Genomic DNA, 25,871 nt, shown 5'->3' on the forward strand with positions numbered 1-25,871 from the left:
CCTCAGATGTGTAACGATCACTGCAAATCCTTGAGCTTTTATTGCTATAGATTGCCTCTACTTCTCTGATGATATAATTGCATATAAAAGATAACCTGTTCCTAAAGCCTACTTCCACTGTGTTTGGTGCACAGACTTCCAATGAAACCACAATATATATTTTTTAAAACTGCTTAATAAAATATGAGAATTAAATTATTTGATTCCTCTCTATCTTTTCAACATCCCCAAAAGGCAAACAAATCATCAAAACAGCTTCACTCATCAAAGCAAAATCTGCTTCACAAAAGTTTGTTTTCTGTCTTCAATGAAAACACATTGGAGTTAAAAAAACAGTGAAATCTGATCTTAAATTTTGTGATGGACTGCAAACAGTGGTTAGAGGGGAGCAAAACACATACTGAGTGCCTTGAACGTTGTGCAGGTTGTGTTATAAAGCTCTAAATGAGTTGTTTCTAGAATACCAGCATTAACTAGAGCCACACAGGGCTCTAGTAACTAAAATAATGTTGAATATATTAATGCCAAGTACCCAACCATTTATATAAATTGTCTTAGCCAGAGCTTTCAGTAAGTTCTATTCTCCTGACTGAAAGTTGAGGACGGTACCATTCATATTCCTCCCTCTTCCTAATTCTATGTAGTTAAGCTTCAAATGAGCCACTAACAGAGGGACTTGACCACCATGGTCCGTCCGTGAGATGGAAAAAAGCAGCCTTTGCAAAAAAAGAAAAAAAAAAGGGAAATGAAAAAGAAAAAAAGAGGAAAAAAAGAAGAAAAAAATAACTGTATCAGATATAAAATAAAGCTACTAGGCTGTATCTATTAACAATTATTTGCTCTCACTCATAAGAATTCTCTGAAAACTATTTCTGTTGCTTTGAAATACTGCACCACAAATGAACAAGGGATGGAAATGGAGCACCATTCAATCTCCACTATCATATTAAAGAAGGACCTTACACACACCACAGTGACCTCTCAACAGGTCAATCCTGCATTTCTCATTTGCAATTCAAACCCAAGACTGGAGCAGACCAAGGGCAAAATGGGCTCTTGATTATATTTAAGAGGTCACCATTGCTATGCAGAGTTGGAAGAAGCAGAACCTCCACTTTATTGCATTTTTAAATTATATCTTGTACAGAAGCTGCTCAGATTTGGCAGCAAAAACTGGAAAAGGGATGTTTATATTTGACTTTTCCTTACCAGAGGCCTGCATACTTTCTATATTAATAATGGAAAATAGTATGTTAAAATGCAGTGGACAGTAAGTTCAGCTTAAAAATAACCTTAGGTTACTCTTAGAAGATGAAAGACTAGCATCCCAAATTTGGCAAAAAGTAAGTATTTAATGATACCAAAATGTCAGTCAGTTAACACACATGCTAGTGAGGAAACAGGACAAATACAATGCTCTTACATAAAAGCTGGGGAGGATGCATTAATAGACCTGTGCATAACAGACCCATAATGGAGCAGCACAGACATTTAGATTAAAAAGGAGGGCGACCAAAGCAATGTTTGCTATTTTTATCACTTTTAACAGAGCAATCCCTAATTTTAGTTACCTTCCTACCTGCCTTCACATGGAGAAGAGGATGGGATAGAAAAGGACAGAATAATAAAGGAAGGAGAGGTTGAGCAGTGTGTGTCAACTCACAGCTATCTTTTAAGTTCCTGTGAAAGCTTATGTTGAACAATCATGTTTAAGCATCTCCCTTATAAATACACCACATAAAGAAAGTGAAACAAAACTGGGCCATTTAGTTGTAAATGTTATGTGTGTTTTTTAAAGAGAAGCTTGCCGCTTGACAGACCAGGAAGACAACAATAATAATAATAATAAAATAAAGCAATGACTGAATGAGGCTTTTCTCAGCCTCATATACAAATGTCACACAACAGCACACAATTCTATTAGCATTTAAACAGCAGGAAAAAACCTGGGCATGTTACACAGCTCCAACTGCTTTAGAAACACACATGAGAAGGCAGAACATTATGTCCAGAAGTGAAACACACAGAATGTCATAAAGAAATCCATGTACAAGAAAACTGCTTCGTGTTTCTATTGTTTTCAAATTATACCTACAGTGGTCATATATAATGTAGAGTAATAAAATAACATAAAAGCATCTGAAGCAACTTTATCTTCCCAAGATTCTGCAGCAATGCCTGGAGCGTGCAGAGAGGGAGCAGCAGCTGGAATGTACACAGGCAAATCCTCGCTTCACAGCCCGGCTGCACAGAAACCCCTTTGGAGGAACAGCCTGAGGACAGGCTCAGGAGCACTTCTCTCTGCCCACCAACATTTGTAGCCCTAACTTAAGAGGATGGTCTAGAAATTTAGAAAATAAATTTACAGAGAGAGCACAGATTAAAAAAAACCCACCCAAACTCCTATGCAACAAATTGAATACAAATTTCTGAATAAGAACTTCAGCTCTCTCAGCAGGTCAGCTGCCTGGCTCTCTCCATGACTCTGAGAGCTCTGATGCACAGAATAAAGAGAGTATCTGCAATAACCCAGGGCAGAGTTACCCAGGTACTCATGAGGTGTGTGCCAGTGTGCCTGTACCTGTGGTTTAAAAGGAGCAGCTGGGATTGGATAACACATCCCTCGAACACAGCGGAGCAGCTGGGAATTGTGCTGTTTACAAACATACACACACAGATTTGGGAAAAAACAAACAGTAAGTATTTTTTCCTGCAAAATTCCAACTGGCAATGGACACCAACTCTAATAAATTCCTTCCTGTCTGAACTTTGCAGCAGACATTCAAGAAATGCAGAAATCCCCTTCCCAAAGGCAGACAAATTTCATGCCACTTTTCCTGACTGATTACTGCAAAAATAACAACAATTTGCCATTTGCAAAAAGTTCACTGCTAGAACTGTGGGGAAGTGCTCCCAATCCACATGCAGCCCCCTCACACAGTGCCCCAGCACGAAAGACAGAAGCAGGACCACTCCAAGCAGAACACTCAATTTTCTGGCTTTTGTGGGTTTAAGTCAGAGCTTTCATGTATTTGAAGACAATTTTTTTTTTGTCTGTGAATATTTATAAGTGTGAAAAATCCAGGACAGCTGGTAATGCATTTTGAAGTGTGCTAACAGCACTGTATCAAACAGCTTCCTATTGATCACATCATGCTTTCAGTGGCTAAGGATTTCAGACATGGTGCTTATACATTTTGAATAAGAACTTCAAGTACCTTTTGCTTCAAGCGGTTTTTCACTTCTTTTATTCCCATTTTTGCATGATCTTTTGCCTGCATGAAAAATAATTTAAGTTAAAATTCCCTTCTATTTCCAGCAGTGACTAAGTTTATTTTCAGTTAACAAAAATGGCAAGAAAAAATGTAACAGGATACTAAAAACACATTAAAACAAACAGAAAGCTGAAAAGACCCCAAATAAACAAAAAACACCACCCCATCTTTGTTGCAAAAATTTTGTTTGCCCTGTTTTGAAGCCACAGACATCTTTCATCTTTTTGCATTCCACACCCTCAGTGTTCCCCAGTAAGTATTTATCTTTGCTATAAACTTCTATTCTTCCATACTGGCAGTGAGCCTGCAAACTCTCCTCACAGTGCTCTGGATGCCAGTTCCATTTAGCAGAGCCAATCTCATCCTACTCCTCTCAGGCTGGAGGAAGGCAGGAAGAAAACAAAGTTTGAATGGTTATCTCAATGGTTTTCATAGCATTTTTTCCCAGAACTGAGCATATAGGAAATGCTCACTTGTTTCTGTGCTGTTTGATCTGGCAGAGTGGAGCTGGCAGCCACACACCACAGCACAGCAACACACCAGCTGTTTGTTAACAGCACTGAAAACACTTCCATTTAAAGAATAACTCAGTAAGTTGGGCTCTAAATAAGCAGGTATAAGAAATCTCTAGGGAAAATTAATTGACATTTAGAAAAGATGGAAACAATTTGGAAAATGAGAGGATTCTCTTCTTTCGATGAAGCTGCAAGCAGGGAAAGCTGAGGTAACAATGATTTCCAACAGAGTAATGATGAGATGGTAGAGCTGCCTAGCAGAGAACACAGGCACTATTTCTCAGAAAGAGTTCTGTGTAATAAATGGAATTTATCATCTGTACTTTCAAAAGAAATCACAAGTTCCCATTGTACTTTGCATTTCAATTGAGTTTAAATTTCAAAATTACTTTTTCATTTAAATTTGAAATTTGAATGAATGTATATTTTGAGTAATTTTGTGAGTCAAATAAAAATGGATGTAAGTCTTGAGTCTCATTTGAAAGGTTAAAACAGAACTGTAATTAGACTCTTATCTCAGTAGTAAGCCAGTACTCAATACTTACAAACTTATAGACAGTCTTCATGGCGGGGTTAGCCTTGGTCTTTACTGTGTTTAAAATGGCTCCACTTCCTTTCTGTAATTATAGTAACAAGGGAAGAAATGTTATCAAAGCTCTTTAAAGCAAACAGCCATCTAAAATCTACCGTTCTTAACTTAAAATAACAGCATTAACTAGCCTTATTAGCAGAGCTGAGTATGAAAAGGTCAGATTTAAATAAAAAGACCCAAGGAAACCCACTCTGAATGTGGCTCTGGTTTTGCCCAGTTCTGTTTAATACAGTCCTTGTCCAAGGGACAATATGGGGGCCTCCCAAGAGCCCTTGTCTTACACGCCTCACAAGCTGTGTCCTGTGCTTCCACTCACCCCAGGGCTGTTCTGTACATTCCACCAAAATCCTACCCAAGTTTAAGACACAAGTATCCTGAGCAACACAGTCTGAGCCAGAGACTGCCTCAGGACAGTCTGTACGTTCAGTCTGACGAGAGGAGATCTGGTTTTACTTTGCTCTTTTCCTTTCCCTCTTCCCACAGTCCTGATTATCACACACACAGTGCCTTTTTAAGACATAAGTAGTTGATAAAGGGATAAACTGAGGGAAAATGAAATCTAATTCCAGTCACAAACATTAATTCTAGAACAGTTGAATTTCATGTGATAAATATAATCAAAGTGATGAGCCAGTGATACATCAGCTGCAACGATCTGTTCACCTGGTTGCTGTTCTACACCCATGCCACACCCCATGGACTATTGCTATACAGCACCTTACTGAGAAACACAGAAGGGCAAAATCCAAGGAATTAAACCCTGGCTAATGTATTTCCTACTTTCGGTGCAAAATAACATTTCCAGAAATCAAATTTGATTATATGCAACCAGATGTAAAAAGCTTTAAGATTTACTGTCTCTGTCACTACATGAAAATCTTCAAGGGGCCAACCCCAGTTCAGGTTGTCTGGCAGGATCTCATGTGCTTACCCTCACTGTGGACAGCCACTGGTGGTACAGTTTGTCGCTACCTACAGAGAACCAAACACAAACAAACAAACTGTAACCCTCTGCTGAACAGAAAACAACACTTAGTGGTTCTGGAGCATGGACAGAACAGGACAGCCAGCCTTTTCTTTCAGTAGAAAACATAACATTGATGAGAGATTTATATTTTCCTGTTTTCTCTATGTTGTCTCAGACATGTGAGAAGACAGATGTTTTTAAGTTCACTAAAAGAAATCTGAGGTGGGTCTGGGTAAAGCCAAGATTTTTTCCTCCAATCCAAGAACTCTTTTATTTGTATTTTATTAAAGTGGTAATGCTGAGGTTTTTGAAGACTGAACAAGCATTGCTCAGACTACAATACATTATTCAAAGCTCTTGACAAAGGAAAGAACAAAAATTTAAGACATTTCAGGCTGCCAAGATCACAAAGCCTCAGTTATTTATTTACCTAGCAGCAATGACCAATTCCATCATGATAACCCACAAATGGTAAGCCAACAAAAGTGTCTGAAATTACCTTACAATATTTCTTACCTGCATATTCTCCCATATTTATCTCCTCTTCAAACACGTCACTGAAGCCCTCCCCAGAGTTCAGCAGATCCAGACGCCCATCAATGAACTGCATCAGCATTAGAAGACAGAAACACATCAACCATCCCATTCTTCATCTTTTCAGAAAGACTTTATCCTTCATTAGCTGGAATAACCTCAAGGTATGTATTGGGTAGGGACTCAGAATGAAAATACTACCAAAACTGACGCAGTGTTGACGACTGCCCTAAGGTGTGTGGCTTTGCTAAAAACTAGCATTCATGTTTGGCTACACATACATGTTTCCAGCTGCCCTAAAGCAGTAGTTCTATGTTCAACAGTAATATGCTTCCTGGACAAAGTCTACAGGAGATACCTTTGGTCTAGGTATGCTGAGGTAAGAAAAACCCTTGAGCTCAGAGACCATCAGTGGGAAAACCCATCCACCTCTACAGAAAGCCTCAGCACTTGATTCTGAGAGAAGCCAGCAAGCAGGAAGTGAGGGGCTGAACTACAGGATCAAGAGATTTAGAAACAGTCCCCCAGACCCCACCTTGTTAAAATAACTCATTTATAAAATAACTGAAGAATCTGCTTCTCCATGGATCACTGGAGGCAGTACCTGCTTGAAGAGCTGGAGCTGGATGGCATTCTGCAGGAACTGCCTCATCACAGACGAACGGTGGGACACGAACGCTTCTTCACAGAAAGTGATGGGCTCACCCTGGAGGTGCAGAGCATTAAACACTCTTACAGCTTTGACTGAGTCCCTGGGAATCCACTGCCTGCACTTGACCTTCTTCCCTCCCAAAGTAAACAGGTAAGGAACACAGGCCTTACCTAGCACTAAGTAAACTGCACTTTATTTGTAGGTCCCAAACACAGGATAGAAAAACAGACCAGAAAATTGCAGATCATCAAAATAAACCATTTTGCTAAAGCTGAAGAACCTTGATCATTCAAAAAGCTAATATTACTTACTCTCCCCCAAAATATGACACAGAGTCATGTGAATTCTGTATACTCTGCTTATTTGTCTCAGCAGAGCCAGCACAAACAGGTCAGGAATATCCACTCTGTTCTTTTCACATGTCTGAAAAAGTCATATTGGAGGAGTGGAATTTCCCTTTTTCACAATTTTGTCGCCAAAAGACAGAATTTGTTTTGCAGCTCTACTTTCATCTTATTTTAATGAGTTATGGTAATGCTGAAGTCTGCTCTGTATCTGCCATAAGGGCACCAATTTCTTCCACACTTCTACAAATAACACAACATTAGTGAGCAAATATATTTACTGAATTAAAAACAAGTAACAAAGAAGGACTAAATTAAACTGATGTATAATTATTATGGATGCTCATACTAACCCATATATATGCTTATGGATGCTCATATTAACCCAAAATGTATTTGAACTCTTCATTTGTTGAGTATTCAAAATTAACATTAGATAGCAAAAAGTCTTAAAGCATCCCCTTTAAAAGGATGATATCATTCTATTTCTGAAAGCTTTAAATCAGTAATCTCATATTTACCACTGGCTGTGTAAAATCAAGACAACAGAACAGCTAAAATGACTGAAGAAAGGATCAATTGCAAGTGTCTATTTAAGCACAGGATGGGTCTTCTTGACAGAGAGAAGTTACTTTCTTAGAAGAGTTTCTGTCACCCCTTGCTTGAACCAGTGAATTTCCATAGATTTAGGAAAAAAAGGAGGTTTCTTACGTGATAGTTACAGTTTCAAGGTGATTTATTTTAAAAATAATAACCTGGTTTTGATTTACTCTTTTTACAGGGAAAACCAAAATCACTACATGCTTTCCAGGCAAGAAGCTCAAGTGTGAAAAAACTACTTTTTTCTTCTTTGCTGTGGCTTTGTTCTCATCAGAATAAAGAATTAAAAGACACTACATTATAAAATAAACAAAGAGAAAATGTTTGGAAAAACAGGTCTGGCTGGTATGTGCATGTATTTAAGACACTGGTGCCAGTTTCCAGGACACACATGACAAAGGTTCTGGTTCCCAAGCTAAGGTGTGCACTTTCTGAAAGGTTTGACTGCATTTAAATGACTAACAGCTGTCATCTACTTGACCAGTGTGAAAAAGGCTTTCCCATTAACTTCAGATACTGGAACGTAACAAAGGATCGCTGAAAAATATTTTATCCATGTCACAGAAATCTGAGTGAAAAGAGCTGGAAGGAATGGGTAAAGAGAAATGGAGATTAGTTCACTAGCACAGACATTCACCCAAGGAAGATTTAGCTTTTGTTTAATCCTCACTTAAAAAACCCGTCAAAGAAAACAAGCATCCCTTCCTATCACCTACAAGAATGTGAGATTTCCCCCATGGCCAGAGCAGAGCGTGGACACCGTGGGATGAGCTCAGCCCTGCGAAGGGGAGGCAGCTGTGCCCTGCTGCACCTCCAGCAGCTCCTCCTGTGCCCCCAGCAACGCACACCCTGCAGCTGGGGCACCAGCAGTGCTAGCACACTTCCTTCCCAAAGTACTAATGATTGAGTTTGTTCATTAGCTTGATTAGACCTTTTGACTTCTTAAGAGACATTTCAGGCTCAACGGCTGCTGGATGACAGAAAAAAACTTTAATCATTGAGGTCAAGCGTGAGCTTTGCAGCTCAGAATGCATTAGTGCTTTCCACCCTCGCTGACCTCCCCAAGGTGCACACACTGTTCCGCCCCCAGCCACAGCTTCAGGACAAAAAGACAAGCTGGACAATAAGACCATTTTCCTGACAGATCTGGTTAACTGTAAATTACAAAGCTAATCAGCTCTGCTTTTACTGACAAATGACATTATACAGGGGGGACACCCGCAGAACTGCAGATCTGGTGTGAAATGAATGGTCTTGTTTGCATGTGAAACAAGTAAAATAACTTGTCCTGAAAAACTCATCAACTCCTAAACTCACTGGTTCCAACAATTAAAATTTAAGCCTTGATTCATCAACACCTTAAATATCCATTAATCTCCTTTTCAACTGTAAATGCCTAACAGAGGCTGAAGTGTTGCACTGCAAATACTCTAAATGTGCGTACAACGTGACTCGATGAGAAATCTGACTTGATCCGTAATGTTACAGATAATTCACATCTATTTCAAGACTGAATCACAGAATTATTTTTATTACAAGAATGTACACATTTAATCTCCAATCTTAACACGGTAGAAAAAACTTAAATATAAGATTAAGATTCCCAGATACACTGAAAAAATAGGTGCCTTTTCTTTATGTCTTTGCAAATGTCCCTTTATATGACTATTTTATATTCATCTGGCATAATGAAGTTCATCAGGGCAGTGCTGCAACTCATGACCCCTGAGAAAGCTGAAAAGTTTCAGCCCACATCTGATCTGCTGCCAGACCTATTTTTATATTGGAATTCTGTTACATTCTAAAATAATGCTTAAAAGTACTTAAGGCAGCAACTGAAAAATAACAGGAGTCTACGACTTACTTCAGAGTGTTCTAGAGTTTCAGGAAACCTGCTGTTTTATTTTAAGAAGCCATAATACAAATTAAAAGATAAAGCCCAATTTTGTTTAGTTACACTGTAAAAAATTTCACCAAGATCCCTTATATTTTAAGGAAATCACTTTTCCTCAGCTCACTGGTTATGGCAGGAACTTTCGGAGTGAGTATAAAGGATTAAAATATGTGGGACAGAAGACAGCTCAGATGGAGAAGGACATGGAGGAAGGGACAGAGGAAAACATAAAGGATGTTTCTGGAAAGACACAGGAGCTCAGAGAAGCCATGGAAATCCAACTACTCCTACTCCTGCAGGAGTGTGCTTTGAAGGCAGCACGTGGGTGCTGGACAGAACAGCAAGGTAATAAAGACAGGGGTCAAAGGCAGGGGTCAAATTAGGTCAACAGTGAGAACCCTTCATACAAGCAAAGATTTCACAAGACTCGATTCTAAGACCACCAAGGCCAAGAAGTCACAGCTGAAGACTGTTCAGACAGCTCTCAGAGTGGAGGCACGGGAGGCAGGATGCTGTGCGTGGGGCAGGAGATGAGCTCTGTGCTGCGGGTGCCGGGCACAGCCTCACTACAGCAGCCCGAGAGCTGCCCTGCGCAGGGGCTCGAGGCACACAGCGAGATGCCCACCTGACAGAGGACAGGCTGCGAGCCCAGTGCCACCGCAGCACCCCCAGTACACAGCAAACCAAGGGCATGCCAGCCACTCATGTATCACCTGTTTATTACCACCTGGTGCAAATAACCACATCCTGTACTGACAATGGTTATGCTGCAAATGGCAAAGTACAGGCAGTAGGGATATTCTAGGACTCATCAGCCTTAATTCCATCCAGAATGACAAAGCGAAACAGATCTGGATATATATGTGTCTATGTCAAGTACAGCAGCAACCAAAGGAAGGAACTGCTCTGCAGACCTTTCCAGAACTGTGATTGCAATGTCAGGAAAAGATTAGCTCATCACAGCTGAAGGAGGATCATCAGCCAGGCAGCGGGATTCCATACAGAAAACCTGAAATTGGTGACAGACATCTGATAGGACATTAGCTCATTCAGCTTGCAATTGCACTGACAAATAACCTCCCATAACCAGTCCACACATTCAGCACAAGAGAGCTCTTTGCATCCACCTCAGTCATAATGGGATCCAGAAAGCAGAGATCAAACTCTCCGCATTAAGTGAACGACACCGGAGCTTTATTAGCATCTCAAGATGCAGCTCAGGAACAAAGAAATCACATGTTCAGAGATTTGACCACACGCCTTCTAAAGAAAAGTACATTCAGGCTCTGTTCAATAAGAGACTACCAGTTCTGATAAATTATTACTGCCAAGTGCAATCTTGAAAAGCGTTTTAAAGCCATGTATTATGAATGCAGACTGCACTGCCCAAACACGCAGTGTCTCACGTAAGAGCTCAGCTCCATCAACAGCCCAATTTCTGACTTTTTTTCAGTTCCTCACTACAGAATACAGTCTCTGGTAGAGACACAGCAATAGGGCACAAAACCAACTTCAAATAAAAGATGAAACTGTCAAAAAATGTGTGACCAGAGAAAACTTCCATGGCAGAGCAATGGATTTGCCTCTTCTTTCAAACTCTGTTAGTTCATCAGGATACCTGACATTTTCATGTGGGACCAAGTAAAACGACACACACTCATAACCACAGCTAATGAAAGTACATCAGTGTAATGGAGCCAGCCAGCTTTCCAAGTGTTTATATGGCTAATTCCAGCCATTGCCTGCCCTGATTTCATCACGCACAGCAGCCAGACACTTCCTGTCCCTACGCAACTGCTACAGCTTCCTAGATGGAACTCAAGCAACAAGCCTAGCACATGAAGTGCAAAGAAGCCAGCAAGAAAGCTTTTAGGGCTAGGAGGAAAAAAGAAATGGGAAAAAAAAATCACCATTTCACAGATCAAGAATAGAGGCATGAAAATAATAAGTAACTTGTACACGGTCACAAAAGTCTCTGGCAGAGCCAGGGAAAAGAACCGAAATTTCTTTAATCCCTGCTCAGTCCCTTAAATACAAGGCTATTCTTCCTCTTCCTACTTGATATTGTGTCAATGCAGGAGTGTAGGTGTTGAAAGACTAACAAAAGGAAAGTAATAGTATGGTATTATGAGCTGAGAAACCTAATCTTTATCAGATACAGCAAATCTCTATGATGCTGCCTGCACTGGGAACTCTCTCTTTGTCCTGAATATGCTTTAAATTACTGGTATAATGTGTACTGGATATTGTTCCACTCTTATATTTATTCCACAAAAACCCCTGTGGCCTGCATGCGATTTTATCATTAGCTGGCAAGGTAATTTCAGGGCCTGGTTCTGCAATCATTCCATGAGCAATGCTCCCATTGAAGCTGGGACGTTCGGCATGCAAAGCAGCTGCCAATTCAGGGGCCCTGCAATGAAAAGGCCTTTTTCTATTTTAACTATTGTGGAATATTAGTGACAATACAGAGGAGGAGAAAAATTGCAGTGCAATTCTTTAAATGAGTTATTTTATACTATGACAAAATATAAAAGTGTGCTTGGAAAAACAATCTACACAAAGTATTGCCTATCAGAATAAACCATGAGCTATTTTTGCTTCACCTATTAAAACTCAATAGAATACAAAGTATTTTATGTTAAAATAGGGAAGAAAATCTCTGCAGAAATAACAAATCATTGGCCGAGATTTACAAATGACCAACATGCCTCAAGATCACAAATGTTAATATTTTGCTTCCTTTGATTTTTTTTAGATACATGTAAAATGCCCAAACTCATCCAAATCAATGAGGTTTCCAGAAAAATATGTTGAAAATATGTTTTTGTGCATGATGTAAATTACTTCTTTGTCTCGAGACCCCAAAACCATATTCAATAAACAGCTATTTTGAAGAGAAAAGTATTTTACTATAAGATTTAGATGCTGATATAGATGCAGAAGGAGAACAAACTGTTTTTAACTTCACTAAAGCAACATGAGCGAAGCCTTAGTCATAAAAGAGAGGTCATAAAATCCCACTCTCTTAGCTGAGTAACAAACCCCCTGACTCTATAAATAAAATGGATTTAATGGAATGAAACTTAAATTCTGCACTGAGTTAGACACACCCAATCTCTGGTAGATCCACTGATGTACACAATGTAAGAACATGGCCTGCAGTGCTCCCTCCTTCACAGAGTAACTGGCAAAGGAAATGCTACAGCAGAACTCACTGAGGGAGGATCTGTCCTCGTGTTACGCCACTCATAACCTGGTGAGGAAGCCTCAGCTACTGCCATGGAAAAATACAGCCAGAAGAGGCTCATCTTAGAGCAGATCCTGTCCCCTGAGAGAGCTCACCAGGGGCCCTGGATTAAAACACTGGAAAAGGTTCCATTCCCTCCTGCCTGAGTCACGTCCAGGTCTCTGGGGAAACTTAAGTGGTCAATGATGAATACGTATATGCACACACGTGTGTGGTCACTGTTATTTATCACAGAGGTGACACTGCAACTCAGTAACTTTGGTCCTCTTAGTGACACCACAGCATCCACTCCTGGGAACAGCTGGAACGCGCCACTCCAAAGCCACTTGCATTTGTACTGCTTGTCCCAGAGCATCAGTCTGTTCTGTGTCTGCCAAGGCACTCCAGAAAGAGAACTGAGCCATCAGGATATAACCACCCAAGATGCCTTTCCTCAGGGATGAAGGAGAGCAAAGGAAAGCATTTCCCTTTTAAAATAAATGAGAACCTTTCTCTGTCCTTTTACCATTTTTTCACCCATTCTCAGAAAGAGGCACAGATTTTACCTCATGAGAAACCAAGACACAGAAAACACCACATCAGTATAATCATGAAAGCTGCTGATCTTCTACCACTTTCATCCCACAATAGGCTGAGGATCCAGATATATTAGAAAGTATCATTTTTATAGGTTAGGTTTGATTTCATTTTCCCAGGCTCTCCTGTACAACATCTCACAGCTTGTAGTTCTTATTTAAATACTTTAAGAAGTAAGAAACAAGAATAAAAAAATAGACATCTCGCCTCTGAGAGCATGGGAATGCCAGGTCTTCCAAGCAGTTAGTGCCAGATCTGTAATCTGCCTCAGTCCCCCAGTTCCACTCTGGTACATTCACAAACAGGAAGCTGCATGCAATGTGAGGACAAAAAAGGAAGCAGACTTTTCCTTTCTCCCCACTCCCCACTCGTTTTGCTCTGTCCATGAATCGTCCTTAATTCCTGCAAACCCACGGCGTCTGCAGCAAGCGCAATCACGTCCGGTTGGGCCGCATGGCTCCTCCCAACTCCCATCCTATCGCAACCCATTTCTGACATGGAAACCATGCAAAATTCCCAACTCCTTTGTGAGGGGAAAACGCCATCTAATTAGAGCCCATGTGCCGGGAAGCATCTGGCTGGGAGCAGCGGTTCGGCGGCTCCCGGAGTTGTCGTGGAGACCAGGCGGGAGCGCCCGGAGCTGGCTGGCCGGGGCGCGGGGCCAGCAGCACGGCTGCGTGCTCTGACAGGGAGCAGATGGGCAGGGACTGCCGCGCTCTGCTCCCCTCCAGACCCACGCGCCCTCAGAGATCAGCTGGAGCTTGTACCAGTCTTCTCATCTGCCCTGGGACCTCCGCCTTCCTCCAAGGAAAGGGAACTGAACATGCTAATGTTTCCACCAGAAGATCCACATGCATTGCATCCATCCCATTTATGTAATGATGATGTGAAGCTGCAACAACTGACAAAACATGATGCAAATATTTTAAAAATCATTCATTTTCATGCTTTATTTTGGCATTCAGTTAAAACTGCATTCTTGGAAAAATGTAGGAATTTCTGTGATTCACATAGTGCATGATTCCATCTTGGCTGGGGAAGTTTGATGCTGTATTCATTATTAATAAAGTAAAACAAATGTTCCCCTACATATGCAAAAGAATTGTTAATAATGGTATCTCCTATTGCAGTGACCTCACAGCATGGAGACCCTATTTTCTGCTAATAATTTTCAGTTATTTGAATACATGTTTTATGTTCCAAATTCCTTTTTTAACTCAAAGGTTTCTGTTCACATTAGCTCAGCAGCCTGCTAAGAGCATCTTCAAGGGAAACAGAGTCGACTAAAATGCATGAAAACTCATCACTTTGCCTGGAAAGCCCATTCATTCACACAGGCCCTATGCATGCCTTGCAGGCAGCACATCATCTACACATTTTAGAAGATTAATTTTCCAGGAAAACATTTTTTCTTGCCTCAAACTCCCACAGAAAGATGCCAAGCTTGTGAGTGCAGCTGCCTGCAGCCTCGGAGAATCCTGCAGCCCAATCTTCATATTCCACAAGGCAGAGCACTCCACGGAACCAACCTGCAGGCAATTCTTGCCAGTGCCAGAGAGAACCTGCACCATGGCTGCTGGGAAGGCTCGTTGCCTGTGGAAGCTTCAGGAATGCTGGCTACTGAGGAAAGAGCTCCTAACGAAGCCGCCAACTCCGACTGTGGACATGGGGACAGTGCTGGGACCCAAACGCACACGCAAAGCGTTAGAGATGCCTCAGCACACAGCTAATAACCAATACTGTACAGTGTTCTACACTTCCCAAAGTCTACACTAGATATTGACCAGGAATTGCTACGGCTCAGAATCACCCTGAACACTTCATTAGCACAGTTACTGCCTGCTCCATTGATCACTACAAGTGTATTTTTCCATGTTTCCATTTTAGCAGTACTAAATTACATTGCTTCAAACACAGAAATTGCTCATTTAAAGACCAGAACTTGCCTAGCGGTGCTCTTAGTCCTGCTATTGCTACATTTTACATGCAACAGCAATTTCAGCTCATTTTTCAGAAACTTTTAGAAACATTTTCATCACATACAAAGTACCTCCCCCCCAGATCACATCCAACTTGATTAAGCATTACATTTGCAACTGCCAGCTATAAATACTGGCAAAGGCTCAAAACAGTTCTGCTGGTGCTAAAGAGTTAATGCTTGGTGCTGTGGTCACTGTAAATAAGCAGTTTCAGGTAAGCAATATTGCTGTCAGACACACAACGCTTTGCAGGTGTGGGCAATAATTAAAGGTTTCAGCACATCTACCTGGGTGAAGTATTTTTTACCTCCTATTCTGAGGAGGAAGCCCTCTCTGTGGAGAGCAGAAGAGCTCATTAATGAGGCTAATTAGGTGTAAAGGGGGTATAGTCTGGCATCAGCTGCAGCTTATAGAAGCTAATCATTAAGCTCTGTAATCTCTACCACAGAACAGCAGATGATCATGTTCCTAGGTGACTGATGTTGCTAAGAAAATTTCCAGCACCTGAGTACCTGACCAAATACTTTTTGGTGAGACAAGAAATTCCCTTAACCCTCTATGTGCCAGACAGCACAGTTGATACCATTTCTTCACTCATCAATTTTCTAACAATGAATATCCAATGACATTCAGATTTGGTATGAGGCCTTTAATGTGATTTATTTCAGAATTTAAAAAAACCAAAAAAAAATCAATGCCACTGACAGATTCTAGAAAGGAAAGTCACAAAAAAAGGGCTCATAGAGCAACATGTAAGAATAACACAGCTGTAACTGTAATTTTTCAAGTAGTAATGCTTGAAAAAGAGTGACCACATATATCTCCTGAAGGTGAGTTCTCTGTGTAATTTCTTTGCATAGAGTACTGAGGGTAGTTACAATACCACAGGGATGAAAGTCTTGTTAATAAATATGTAAAATAAGGATTTCATTGTACTCACCTAATCTGAAATGAGAAAAAGGACATCATTTCCAGGGAGAGAGAATACATGTAAGCAGAGCTCAATCTGGAAATTGTTTCATAAAATGAATTGCAAAAATAGCAAACTATTACAGTGCCTCAACATGATTTTTGTGTTCATCAGGCAGAATAGACCCTTTACTGGCAATCTGCTACTGTACTTTTTTCCTCCAACTAAGCACCAGATTACAATCAAAAAATTTTAAGACTCAATTTCATTTCAACAAGAAATAGATCATTTGTTATGTCCATGTTGCCTGTAGACTTGGAGATGCACAGGATAAATAACATAAGTTGCTCAGAAGCACCACTGGCTCTTGTTACCATCAGGATAAGGATAAGCCACACTGATAACCTAAGAGTTCTCCGAGCATCAACAGAAAAAATATCTCCAACAATAACTAGCACCTCATCTTCCAATACAGATGTCAGATGAATGAATTGGATGATAAAATTTCTTTGTAGCCAGCATCCCATTATATTTAATAATTCTGCAGATATACTGTAAAGACCAAACTCCATTAGGCAATATCGTTTTTTACAAATGTCCTGAGCTAAGCCCCTTGCCCAGTAGTAAACACTTTGTGCTTCAGCTTCCACTGCTCTAGAAAAACAACCAAAGAGTTTTTGGACAGGTCCAGAAGCACTTGGTGAAGGTGGTGTTTGCATATCAACAAATTTGAACCAAGGCTTCTTCCAAGTATCTCTCCAAACCAACACTTCCTCAGTATCACTTGACCAAGTGCTTAGCAGGATTATTGCCTATCCTACATAGAACACTCCTTCTTTCTTTTAAAACTTTGCTGTTACAAACCCCACTTGACTGCCTGTGGTTTCTTATATGGAAAGAAACAATGAGGAGTCTCTCCTGATCTTCCTCCTTCAAACTGTCAGCAAGAGCTTTCCCTATAATGCTACAAAATCGACTGACATTCACAGTATCCCTGGTATTCCTATAAGCAGCGTGGACATTCTGTGGGGAAAACGTGCAGTGATGTCTGTAAGCAAGAGGTAAGTGTGGTCAGCAGACGGGTAAGTACATACAAGTGTCTGAATTAACCAGAGGCAAGGGCAAACCAGAACTACATTGCATTTTCATCAACAGTAACAACCTTTGTTTCCCTGAAGTCTAACTCCCCACCATGATCAGATATGTGACAAAGCTGGTCTGCAGAGACAGCAAACTGTCCAGAGGAGTGATTCCAAGATGTGGCACTATTTCTGTGCTGCTTTCCTATTCCTGAGACATGCTCCACTGTTCCTTAGCCATGCACACCCTTCATTTCAGTAATTAGCTGTCAGCACAGCCCGACAGCAACTTGGTATTGTCTGCTCAAATTGTATTAATGAAACGCAATCCACTAAATGTCCTGGATGCACATCTGTAATTGTGTTACATGGAGAGGCTGGGGACGGGGGCAAACTGCAGCTTCTAAACAGGGCACTGTGATCAAGCACATTAATCTGTTATTTCTTAGGGATTTGACAACCAATTAATACTACAGGGCTTCCTATACAGCAGTAAGAACCAGTGATCCAACATCCAACAGTATAAGCTGTGCCTACCATTTGTGAACACAATATCCTTAAAGGCAGAGACACAAGAACTACAGGTTGCAGCATTGCAAAAGCCCTTTTTGTATTTAAAGATTCAGCATCTGTATGTTGAAACCTAAATGTAGAACACAGTGTATACACAACACTAAGAAAAAGCAAATAAAGCCCAAGATCCTTATCAATCATGTACATTTTTGATGTTCTTGAAGAATACAAAATTCAGTTGATAAGCCTGTGTAAACTGATCCTTGTCAGTCAAGACATTGCACCATTTTCTGTACATTGCACCATTTTCTGTTTCATGTTCTCCATCACCAAAGACTTTCCCAAAGAACAGGGCTTGGACAAGATAAAAAAACAAGAAAAACACAATAAAGATATCCTGTGGGTATAATAATCTTTGGAAAACTTTCATGTCAGTTCTGACTGCAAAATCGCTATTAACATTTAATTAAAATTGAGCTCAATAAGCTATGACAAGATAATGGCTGGAAACATGGCTTTAGGGCAGAGTGAGGCTATCTGGAACTCCGGCTGGATGTGATGCTTTATTTTTGGTTACATTTGGCAACTATTGAGATTTCTGAAACACAATGTAATTATAATGATCTAAAGAAATTCACAGAAGAGAAAAGAACAGCACTGCATTTCAGCTACTTCAGGATCTGTAACATATGTCAAATAAATCAAAGATTTTTAGGACCCCAGTACCACCTAACCCCTAATTTCATTCATGTTCACACCCACACCAAAGAACACTCTTTTTCAACTAAAAAGCCCCTGCAAGCCCCTCCTAAACCATTTAATATTTTGTTACTTATCCATAAATAAAACTATTAATTTCCTCTCAGAGGCAGGAATTCTTTGCATATCCTTTACCTCCATAGTTGAAGGCAACAATCATGCAGACCTGAAGCAGAAACTGTCAAGAGCTTTGGGAATGACTCCGAGTCAGGGAAATGAATCGTCCTTTACTGGAGACAGCTCCATTGCTCACCCTGAAAACTCTCTGTAAGAGAGCTGAACTGCATTCATTGAACATGTAAAGGAGGGCACGTGATTGAGTGACATTTGGAACAGAACACACACTCCAATGTATCCCCAAATGAAGGGGCACATATGGATGTCCTTAAATCAAGCAGTCCTCCCTGCGCAGTGGAGGCCGCTGCTCCAGAACAAAACGTATTTAGAGTTTGATAGATGCATTTGGGGAAAATATTGACATACTTGTTCCAGCTAAAAATGTTCCCTTAAGCATGAACTCCCTCGATTAGCCTCAGTTTCAGTAACAAATAATTTACAAGACCCCTCCCTTTGTGTAAATGCTGGCTAGGTGCTGTTAATTCCAGGTACTCCTGTGACCAAGTTTAAACAGCAGAGCCAAGCAGCACCACCCCTGTCCTACAGCACAGCCTGGACCTCCTCTGGTTTTACTGCCAGACACACAACAACCACTCAACACTCCTCCAGTTTTAGGCAGGAAATTCAGGTAAGCATCAGAGTTTCCATTCTTGACTGCTTTCAAGTAGAATATTCTTATGGGTAATAAGAAAGCATCTTTAGATAGAAGTGTTCTTTACTTTTTGTATATTCTTGAGACTACGTTGAGAATATGTAATAAATCATTGGTTGCCAAATGGGGAATGAGCTTTATCCATACAAGTACAGACAGATTCTAAGGAAAGGCAAACTAATCACACATATAATCCTCACAAATTGCTTTCATTTTCACCATTAATCCTCTTGAAGAAAAAAATGTTCTGGACATACAGACTTTAACTACTGCTTGGAGAGCTTCACCTAAATAATTCTTTGATGTATTTTTCTTTTCATTGAGCACCAGGAGTAAGCAAAGTACATATATAATCTACAGCTTTAAAAGGCACTCAAAGCAAACTCTTGGCACCTTCATTTCCACAGTACTTCTAAGAATCCTGTATTAGTTGCTAGCTTGGAGTAACACTTGATGCCAAATTAATGTAATACATCAAGATAATGTAATGTCGATAACAACTTTAATACTTTAGGAATCAACAACATATATTTATGATATACATTTAACAGGCAGACAGTTATATGAGCTCTACTATAAAATTTCTTATTATATAAATCACTAACCTAAATACCGCATCAGAAATTACTCAAAAGACAGCTATACTTGGACACAAGAGTAACCTTTAAGGAGTTAAAATGTCCTCAACTACAAGTCAAGTTGAAACTTATTTAATTAGGTTCTGTATTTGAAAAAATGAAATAAATTCTTTCATTAACTAAACCAAACTCCCTTAAAGGCAACAATATGTTCCCTCTCTGTCAGGACAGAGCGCAATGAAATCTTTATTTTAATTGGGGTTAGCTAAGGGGCCATTTGGCTTCAGATGCTTTGTTTATCAGCCCTAAGCTTTACAGCTTAGCCAGGACTTGAAATATTTTACTACAGAATGATTTCATTAAAAAAAAAAAAAAAAAAAAATATATATATATATATATATATACATACACACACACACACTTTTCCAAGGAATATTTTATAGAGATAATTTGAAATGTGCATTTTGAAAACTGGAAGTCCAAGTGCAAGCCCCTGATTTCCTTTAGCACTCCTGGATGTGGATCTCCTGTGCAAACGCCTGCTCTGATGGGTTCTGCAGCCCAGCCTCCCAGCAGAGGCAGCTGCACAGCGAGGGCTGAGCAGGCCCCTGCCTGCCCTGACCAAGCCAACAAAAAACTCCCTCTGGGGAGGATCTTCTCAACTTTCATACCTTGGACCTGACAAGCTTAGTTGATCACTTCAATTTTAAGACAAAGCAAATGAACTCTTGGTAGGTGATACCTTTTTACTATAATAAACTAATTTACAAATATCAGACATCTCCAGTAATACAGTTACTGAAAGTCCTACGGAAACAGCTATCAAAGGAAGGGACAGTGAACAGGAACTCTGCAAAATTGCAGCCCCAGTTCGCTCCAAAGTGCAGCCAAAATTTTTTAAATTATCCAGAGAAATTTCCTGTGTTATTGTGAGAAACAAGCTTAGGCTTGAGGAACAAGCTTATTCCTTATTAAAACTCCAAGCCTTAGAAGCATTTCTAAAACCAAAATGAAATTAAAAAGAGAATAAATAAAAAAAACCTCCAAGCCAAATTTCCACAAATTAAATACATCTAATGATATTTTCATATTATTTTCTCCTGGATCACTAAAATGTGATGAGTCAGATCCCTTTTTCCCCCTTCAAAATTATAAACCTGATACAATTTGCAATTGTCTTCTGGAGGCCACTGCCATTATGTTGCTGACAGTTTTATACATATCACATAACACAGTACACCACATACATTATTTTAGTTAAAAACTATGTCAACGTTATGTTGATTATATTTTAAAACCAAAACTTAGTCTTTGTTTTGTCATCAGAAACAAAAGCATTGCTACTGACTCTGGAAGAATAAAGCTTATTTCAAACTAAACATTGAGATATGTGCTTCACCTTTACGCTACCTGAAAGAAAATATAGCAATTCTAAATTAAATGTATTATTCATATATATTTTTAATTTCTTCTCTAGACAGCTTTGTGCATATCTGCTCTGTACTGTTTTCTCATGAGAACTATAATAAATGAGCTGCTTCTGCAACTTCACAGCAGGTATTTTGATTTGAGAGTAATCACAGTTTTCTCTACAATCTTTATACAATTTACGTCCTGATCATCTAACAAATAAGTAAAAGATTTAAATTGACATCAATATGTATACCCTTCTCTAACAGTGCAAACTAATTGTATATCTCTAAATGAGAAAAATGTTTATTAAAAAAAAATTCTAGTGAATCTACCAACTATTGAGTTCAAAGCAAAGACACCACATGTGTCTAAATAAATATCAAGGAAGTGTCAGAGGTAAATGAGGAGAGACCAGGTGAAATGTGTGTGATGTGTTAATTGTATTCAAAAAAATAATAGAGCAAGACAGAGAAGCTGAACTTCCAATTATCATAATGGTATCTACTTCACAACACATTTTCAAACTTGAAAGAGACATTTTAAACCATAGGAATTCTGAGCAGAATACCTCCAGCTGTGCTCTGCATAAATCTTGCACGCTGTACATACACAGTTTATTTAAATACCAAGTAAAGTTATGACTTACAAAATGCATATTTCAGTCACAATAGAATATCTGTCATTGCCAGAGCTTCTACTCACTGAATGAAAGTCTCAGAAAACAATGAATTAAATTAGAAAAAGATAGGAAAGGACAGAATGTTTTCATTTGATGTTTTACCAGACTGCAGTAGCGTGTGTTTTAAAGAACAGTGTACTTATCAGCCCTCTACAGAGTTTACATTTTTGTATTCCCCAAAATAGAATAAGGAAGAAAAAAAGTGGTCCTCAGTGTAAGACGAAGTTTTGCCTATACAGCATTTTGGGCATGAGCCAGAATCTGCCTGTCCCTAATGCCTTCCCATAGCAAATCAAGGCTCCATGTGAAGAGCAGCTGCCCGGCTCTCTGATGCCATGCAAGAGCCAGAAAGGGGCCTTGGTCCTCTCTCTGTTTCCCAGTGCACACATGGCGTTCCCTGAGCCCCAGGGCAGTGTCAGAGTCTCCCACACTCCACTATCAGTCCTGGCTCATGAGCAAAGGGCTCCTTCTGCCTCTAGTCCCACTGCACTCCAGGTGTCACTGCAGGAGCTCTATCATTCAGCTATGCAAATCCTTACAACGAACTGGGATTTACTGCCTTTGCCCTGCCTCCACTGGTACCACACCAGTACAAACTGTACACTGCCATTCATACACAATATACACCGTGAAAGCCCAGAGCAGCATGGCTTCTCTGTTCTGTTTCTAGCTTGATTCAATATTTTAATTTTTATCATAATTTCATCAACTTTATCTGCCACTGAAGGTTACTTTACAAATCCAAATCCCAAAATCTCTTCCACCATCTTCTGTCAACAGAAGTGATACTTTCTCTTCAGTTGTACAGCTGCTCACACTACTGAGAATGTTCACTCCTTGCCACCTGCCTAAAAGGTCCTTGGGGTGGGGTTTTTCATGAGTTTGTGTGTGTTGGTGGATTTTCCTAATACCAGATACAAGAGCTCATTTGAAAAAACACATAGTCACTGAGTGCCTCACACAGAAGCTGAATTCAAGGGTGATGTTATTTTCTGCTTGGTGTTTGTTTATGTGCCTCCTTGCTCCCCTCCAAGTCCCCTGCGCTTTATTAGTTCAGGAAATATCTCCAAGTTCTCCTGCATGGAGGCATTTGCACGAGGCTGTGCACTCACAATTAGAACTAAAGTATCAGGAGACAACGCAGCGAAAACACAGGCAAGAGCCAGCCTAAAACAAACAACCAAAGGCTTGAAACTAATTGAGAAGAAGCAAAAACAAGTGCATCAAATAGCACAAACCCCAGAATCAGGTGTGAGAGGCACAACCAAGCAAGTGAATACCCAAATCCTCGCACAGCAAAGCTGACAGAGCACAGACTGCTGCTCCCTGCACAGCCTGCCCTGTAACAGGGAGATTGAGAGGCTTTGGAACAAAGCTCCTTTTATTTCTGCAGCACCACCACAGAAGACGCAGTGACTGATCCAGGCTGACGGCTGAACACGCAACTTGTATGGGGGCTGCAAAGTTACTCACAACACAGCCACAGGTAGTTCTCAAATGCTCAAAGGTTCCACAAACTAAGTGACCACAAAACCCTAAACATCAGCATGAAGCAGGCAGACATTAATCATCTCAAAGCAGATCTATGCACATCAGCATTCCAGAACCACACTCAAAGGAAATTCACATTTCTGCTGTTATTGCACAGCGAGATGCAGAGCACCCCATCCCTTTGGGCAAACTCCCTGCACCCAAAACCATTCCCACGATGGTTTTTTTTTGCCTTATTTTTTGGGTTTTGTTTTTGTTTTTGTTTTTTTTTTTTTTTTGCTTTGATTTGAGTTTTGCTGGAGTTTTACTTTAACATCTATGAAGGACAGGGAAGTTTGCATGCACCTTTCCAGGCAGAAACACCACAATCAGCAGAGGGTCATATTAACTTTCTCAAATATTACTTTGTATTACTTTCCCCTCAGAATCCTGGCTTCCTCCTCCCCTTAGTGTGGCATACGGAAATAGATAACACAGGATCTTATAACAGTTTGGAAATTACAAAACAATTCTATTTACTACATAACAGACTGCTGGAAGAGATTAAAGAAAATGTCTTTTCAGGTTCATTAACATATGTATATCTCAACAGACTTAGATGTAGAATAATAAATGCCATTCTGAAGAACAGTAACTGTTTGTTAGAAAAAGAGCCATTTTTAAGTTTTAAAACAGCAAAAGCAGAAATTTGTCTATAGCAACAGTAAGACTCAGAGAGGAAACAGCAACAGAATTGAAATGAAAACAAACATCACACAGAAAACAAACAAAACTGTGTTTCCCCACTAAATCTTTTCCAGTCAATGACTGTGAATTCAGCACTTCTCATAGACGGTAACATACAGCAATAGTTACAAGTGGCTTCTAAGGGAAGCTGCTGAAACCATGGGTCTTTAAAATGTCACAAAACACAGAATCTTCAGAGTAGGAAGAAAAAAAGCCTTAAATTTCAGTTCCAGGATATACAGAAACTCAATTTATGCCCATTTTTATCATTAAAAAATCAGATTTTACACACTGTCAGTACCATTCTCATTGTCTACTCTCACCTGTCAGCAAAGTCACCAGGATGACATTCAGAAATTACTGTCATTGAGGTATTCCTAGATTGTCTCTACAGGGATGGATTTGAGAGCTCAACCATTTGAATAGGAGAAGAGTAAAGATGGGTGGGAGAAAATTCCTAATGCTATACATCAGCACTAACTTCAAACAGAACACAACAAAACTGCAAGTAAAACAAAAAGTTCTATTTAACTAGCTTCTGCTCACTTTCCCCTGCAGCTTGGGGTTCATTTTAGCAGGTCTGTGCACAAGTTATATAAGCATTATGGATCATCCTTCTTCATATTTTCTACAGATGGACAAACACTCCTAAAGCTCTGAACTGCGGAGAGAGCTCTGGTGACAGGGAAGTATTTACTCTGCATGCAGTGTGTGCCTTTAAAATATACATGCAAGGAAAAGAAGCTAAGCAGAAGATGGCCATGGAGAGGAAGGAACTAGGATGTGGCAATTACCGGGAGTTGGAAATGACTATTTACTCTTCCACTGAATAACTTAAAAAAATAATTCACCATGGCAACAATCATACTTCATAGTAGATAAAGCACTGAATGCTACAAAGCCTTTGCAAAATGAATTATGCACCAGTACGTAGCATGCACTTGCTTTATATTACTGTATACACATTCCAACAAAAATTCCTTTTTGACTCATCTGGCATTTGCTTTTTTACTCTGCACCAAATATCATATACTTCTCTGACTCTGATCTCATGAATCTGGAACTGTTGAAGGCATTTATTTGTGTCTGTTCCACAGATTCCTGTAAAATAATTAATGCCTTAATTATCTCCTGAAGTTGAATTGAGTGTTATGTTGAAAAAGAAAAAAAACTTCTCTGATTAATAATGGTTTCTTTTCCCACCATTGCTCAAATTGCATCGTATTATGAGAAAATTCATATCAAAGTTACAATTATGAAAATTGGTAGTACGTTGTCTTCTCTAGTTAAAACCCAAATAAAAATTATCAGGCTTTGACAGACAACAGAACTCAGGCAGCAATGTGCATATAACACACATTCCTCCACCAGGAGGAATGTTCATCTAAAGCAGTGTGAAAACTGGAGTATACAAAACATCTGTGAGTTTCAATAAGTAGTCTCATATTAATATCAGTAGTTCACAAATTAAAAAGTAACTTCAGCAATGGAAGCACAGGAAAAACCTGGAAATAGAAAAGCACATTGACTCCACCTCAGATTTCCTGCTTACTCTGAAGTGGATGTATCCAAGGAGTATTTAGGTTAAATTTAACCCAAATCAATTCAAAACAATGCAAATAACCAGAAATCATCCATTACAACTAATGGTCGTTCAGGCAAATAAATAAGAGTAAGACTGAATAATCAACCATGAAGACAAAGAGAATTAATTGATGCTTCACTGCAGAGATACAGTAGTTCCTCAGGAGTTCCCACTGCATGTAAGGAGGTATC

At 39.7% G+C, this 25,871-nt stretch overlaps 1 protein-coding gene across 7 annotated transcripts in view; it reads right to left on the minus strand.

Moving 5' to 3' along the window:
• Positions 1-25,871, minus strand: part of DENND1A (DENN domain containing 1A) — a 152,947-nt gene that overhangs the window by 27,455 nt on the left and 99,621 nt on the right. For all 7 annotated transcript variants that reach the window (XM_085556349.1, XM_021543691.3, XM_021543690.3 and 4 more), the window contains exons 14-18: positions 6,488-6,589; positions 5,866-5,953; positions 5,314-5,354; positions 4,336-4,407; positions 3,219-3,275 (exon numbers count right to left, since the gene is read on the minus strand). In XM_085556349.1, coding sequence (XP_085412475.1) covers positions 3,219-3,275; positions 4,336-4,407; positions 5,314-5,354; positions 5,866-5,953; positions 6,488-6,589 — 360 coding nt within the window. The remainder of the gene's footprint in view (positions 1-3,218; positions 3,276-4,335; positions 4,408-5,313; positions 5,355-5,865; positions 5,954-6,487; positions 6,590-25,871) is intronic.

Source organism: Lonchura striata, chromosome 17 (genome assembly GCF_050655825.1).
Source record: "Lonchura striata isolate lonStrDom1 chromosome 17, ASM5065582v1, whole genome shotgun sequence".
In the NCBI taxonomy this organism is placed as follows: Eukaryota; Metazoa; Chordata; class Aves; order Passeriformes; family Estrildidae; genus Lonchura; species Lonchura striata.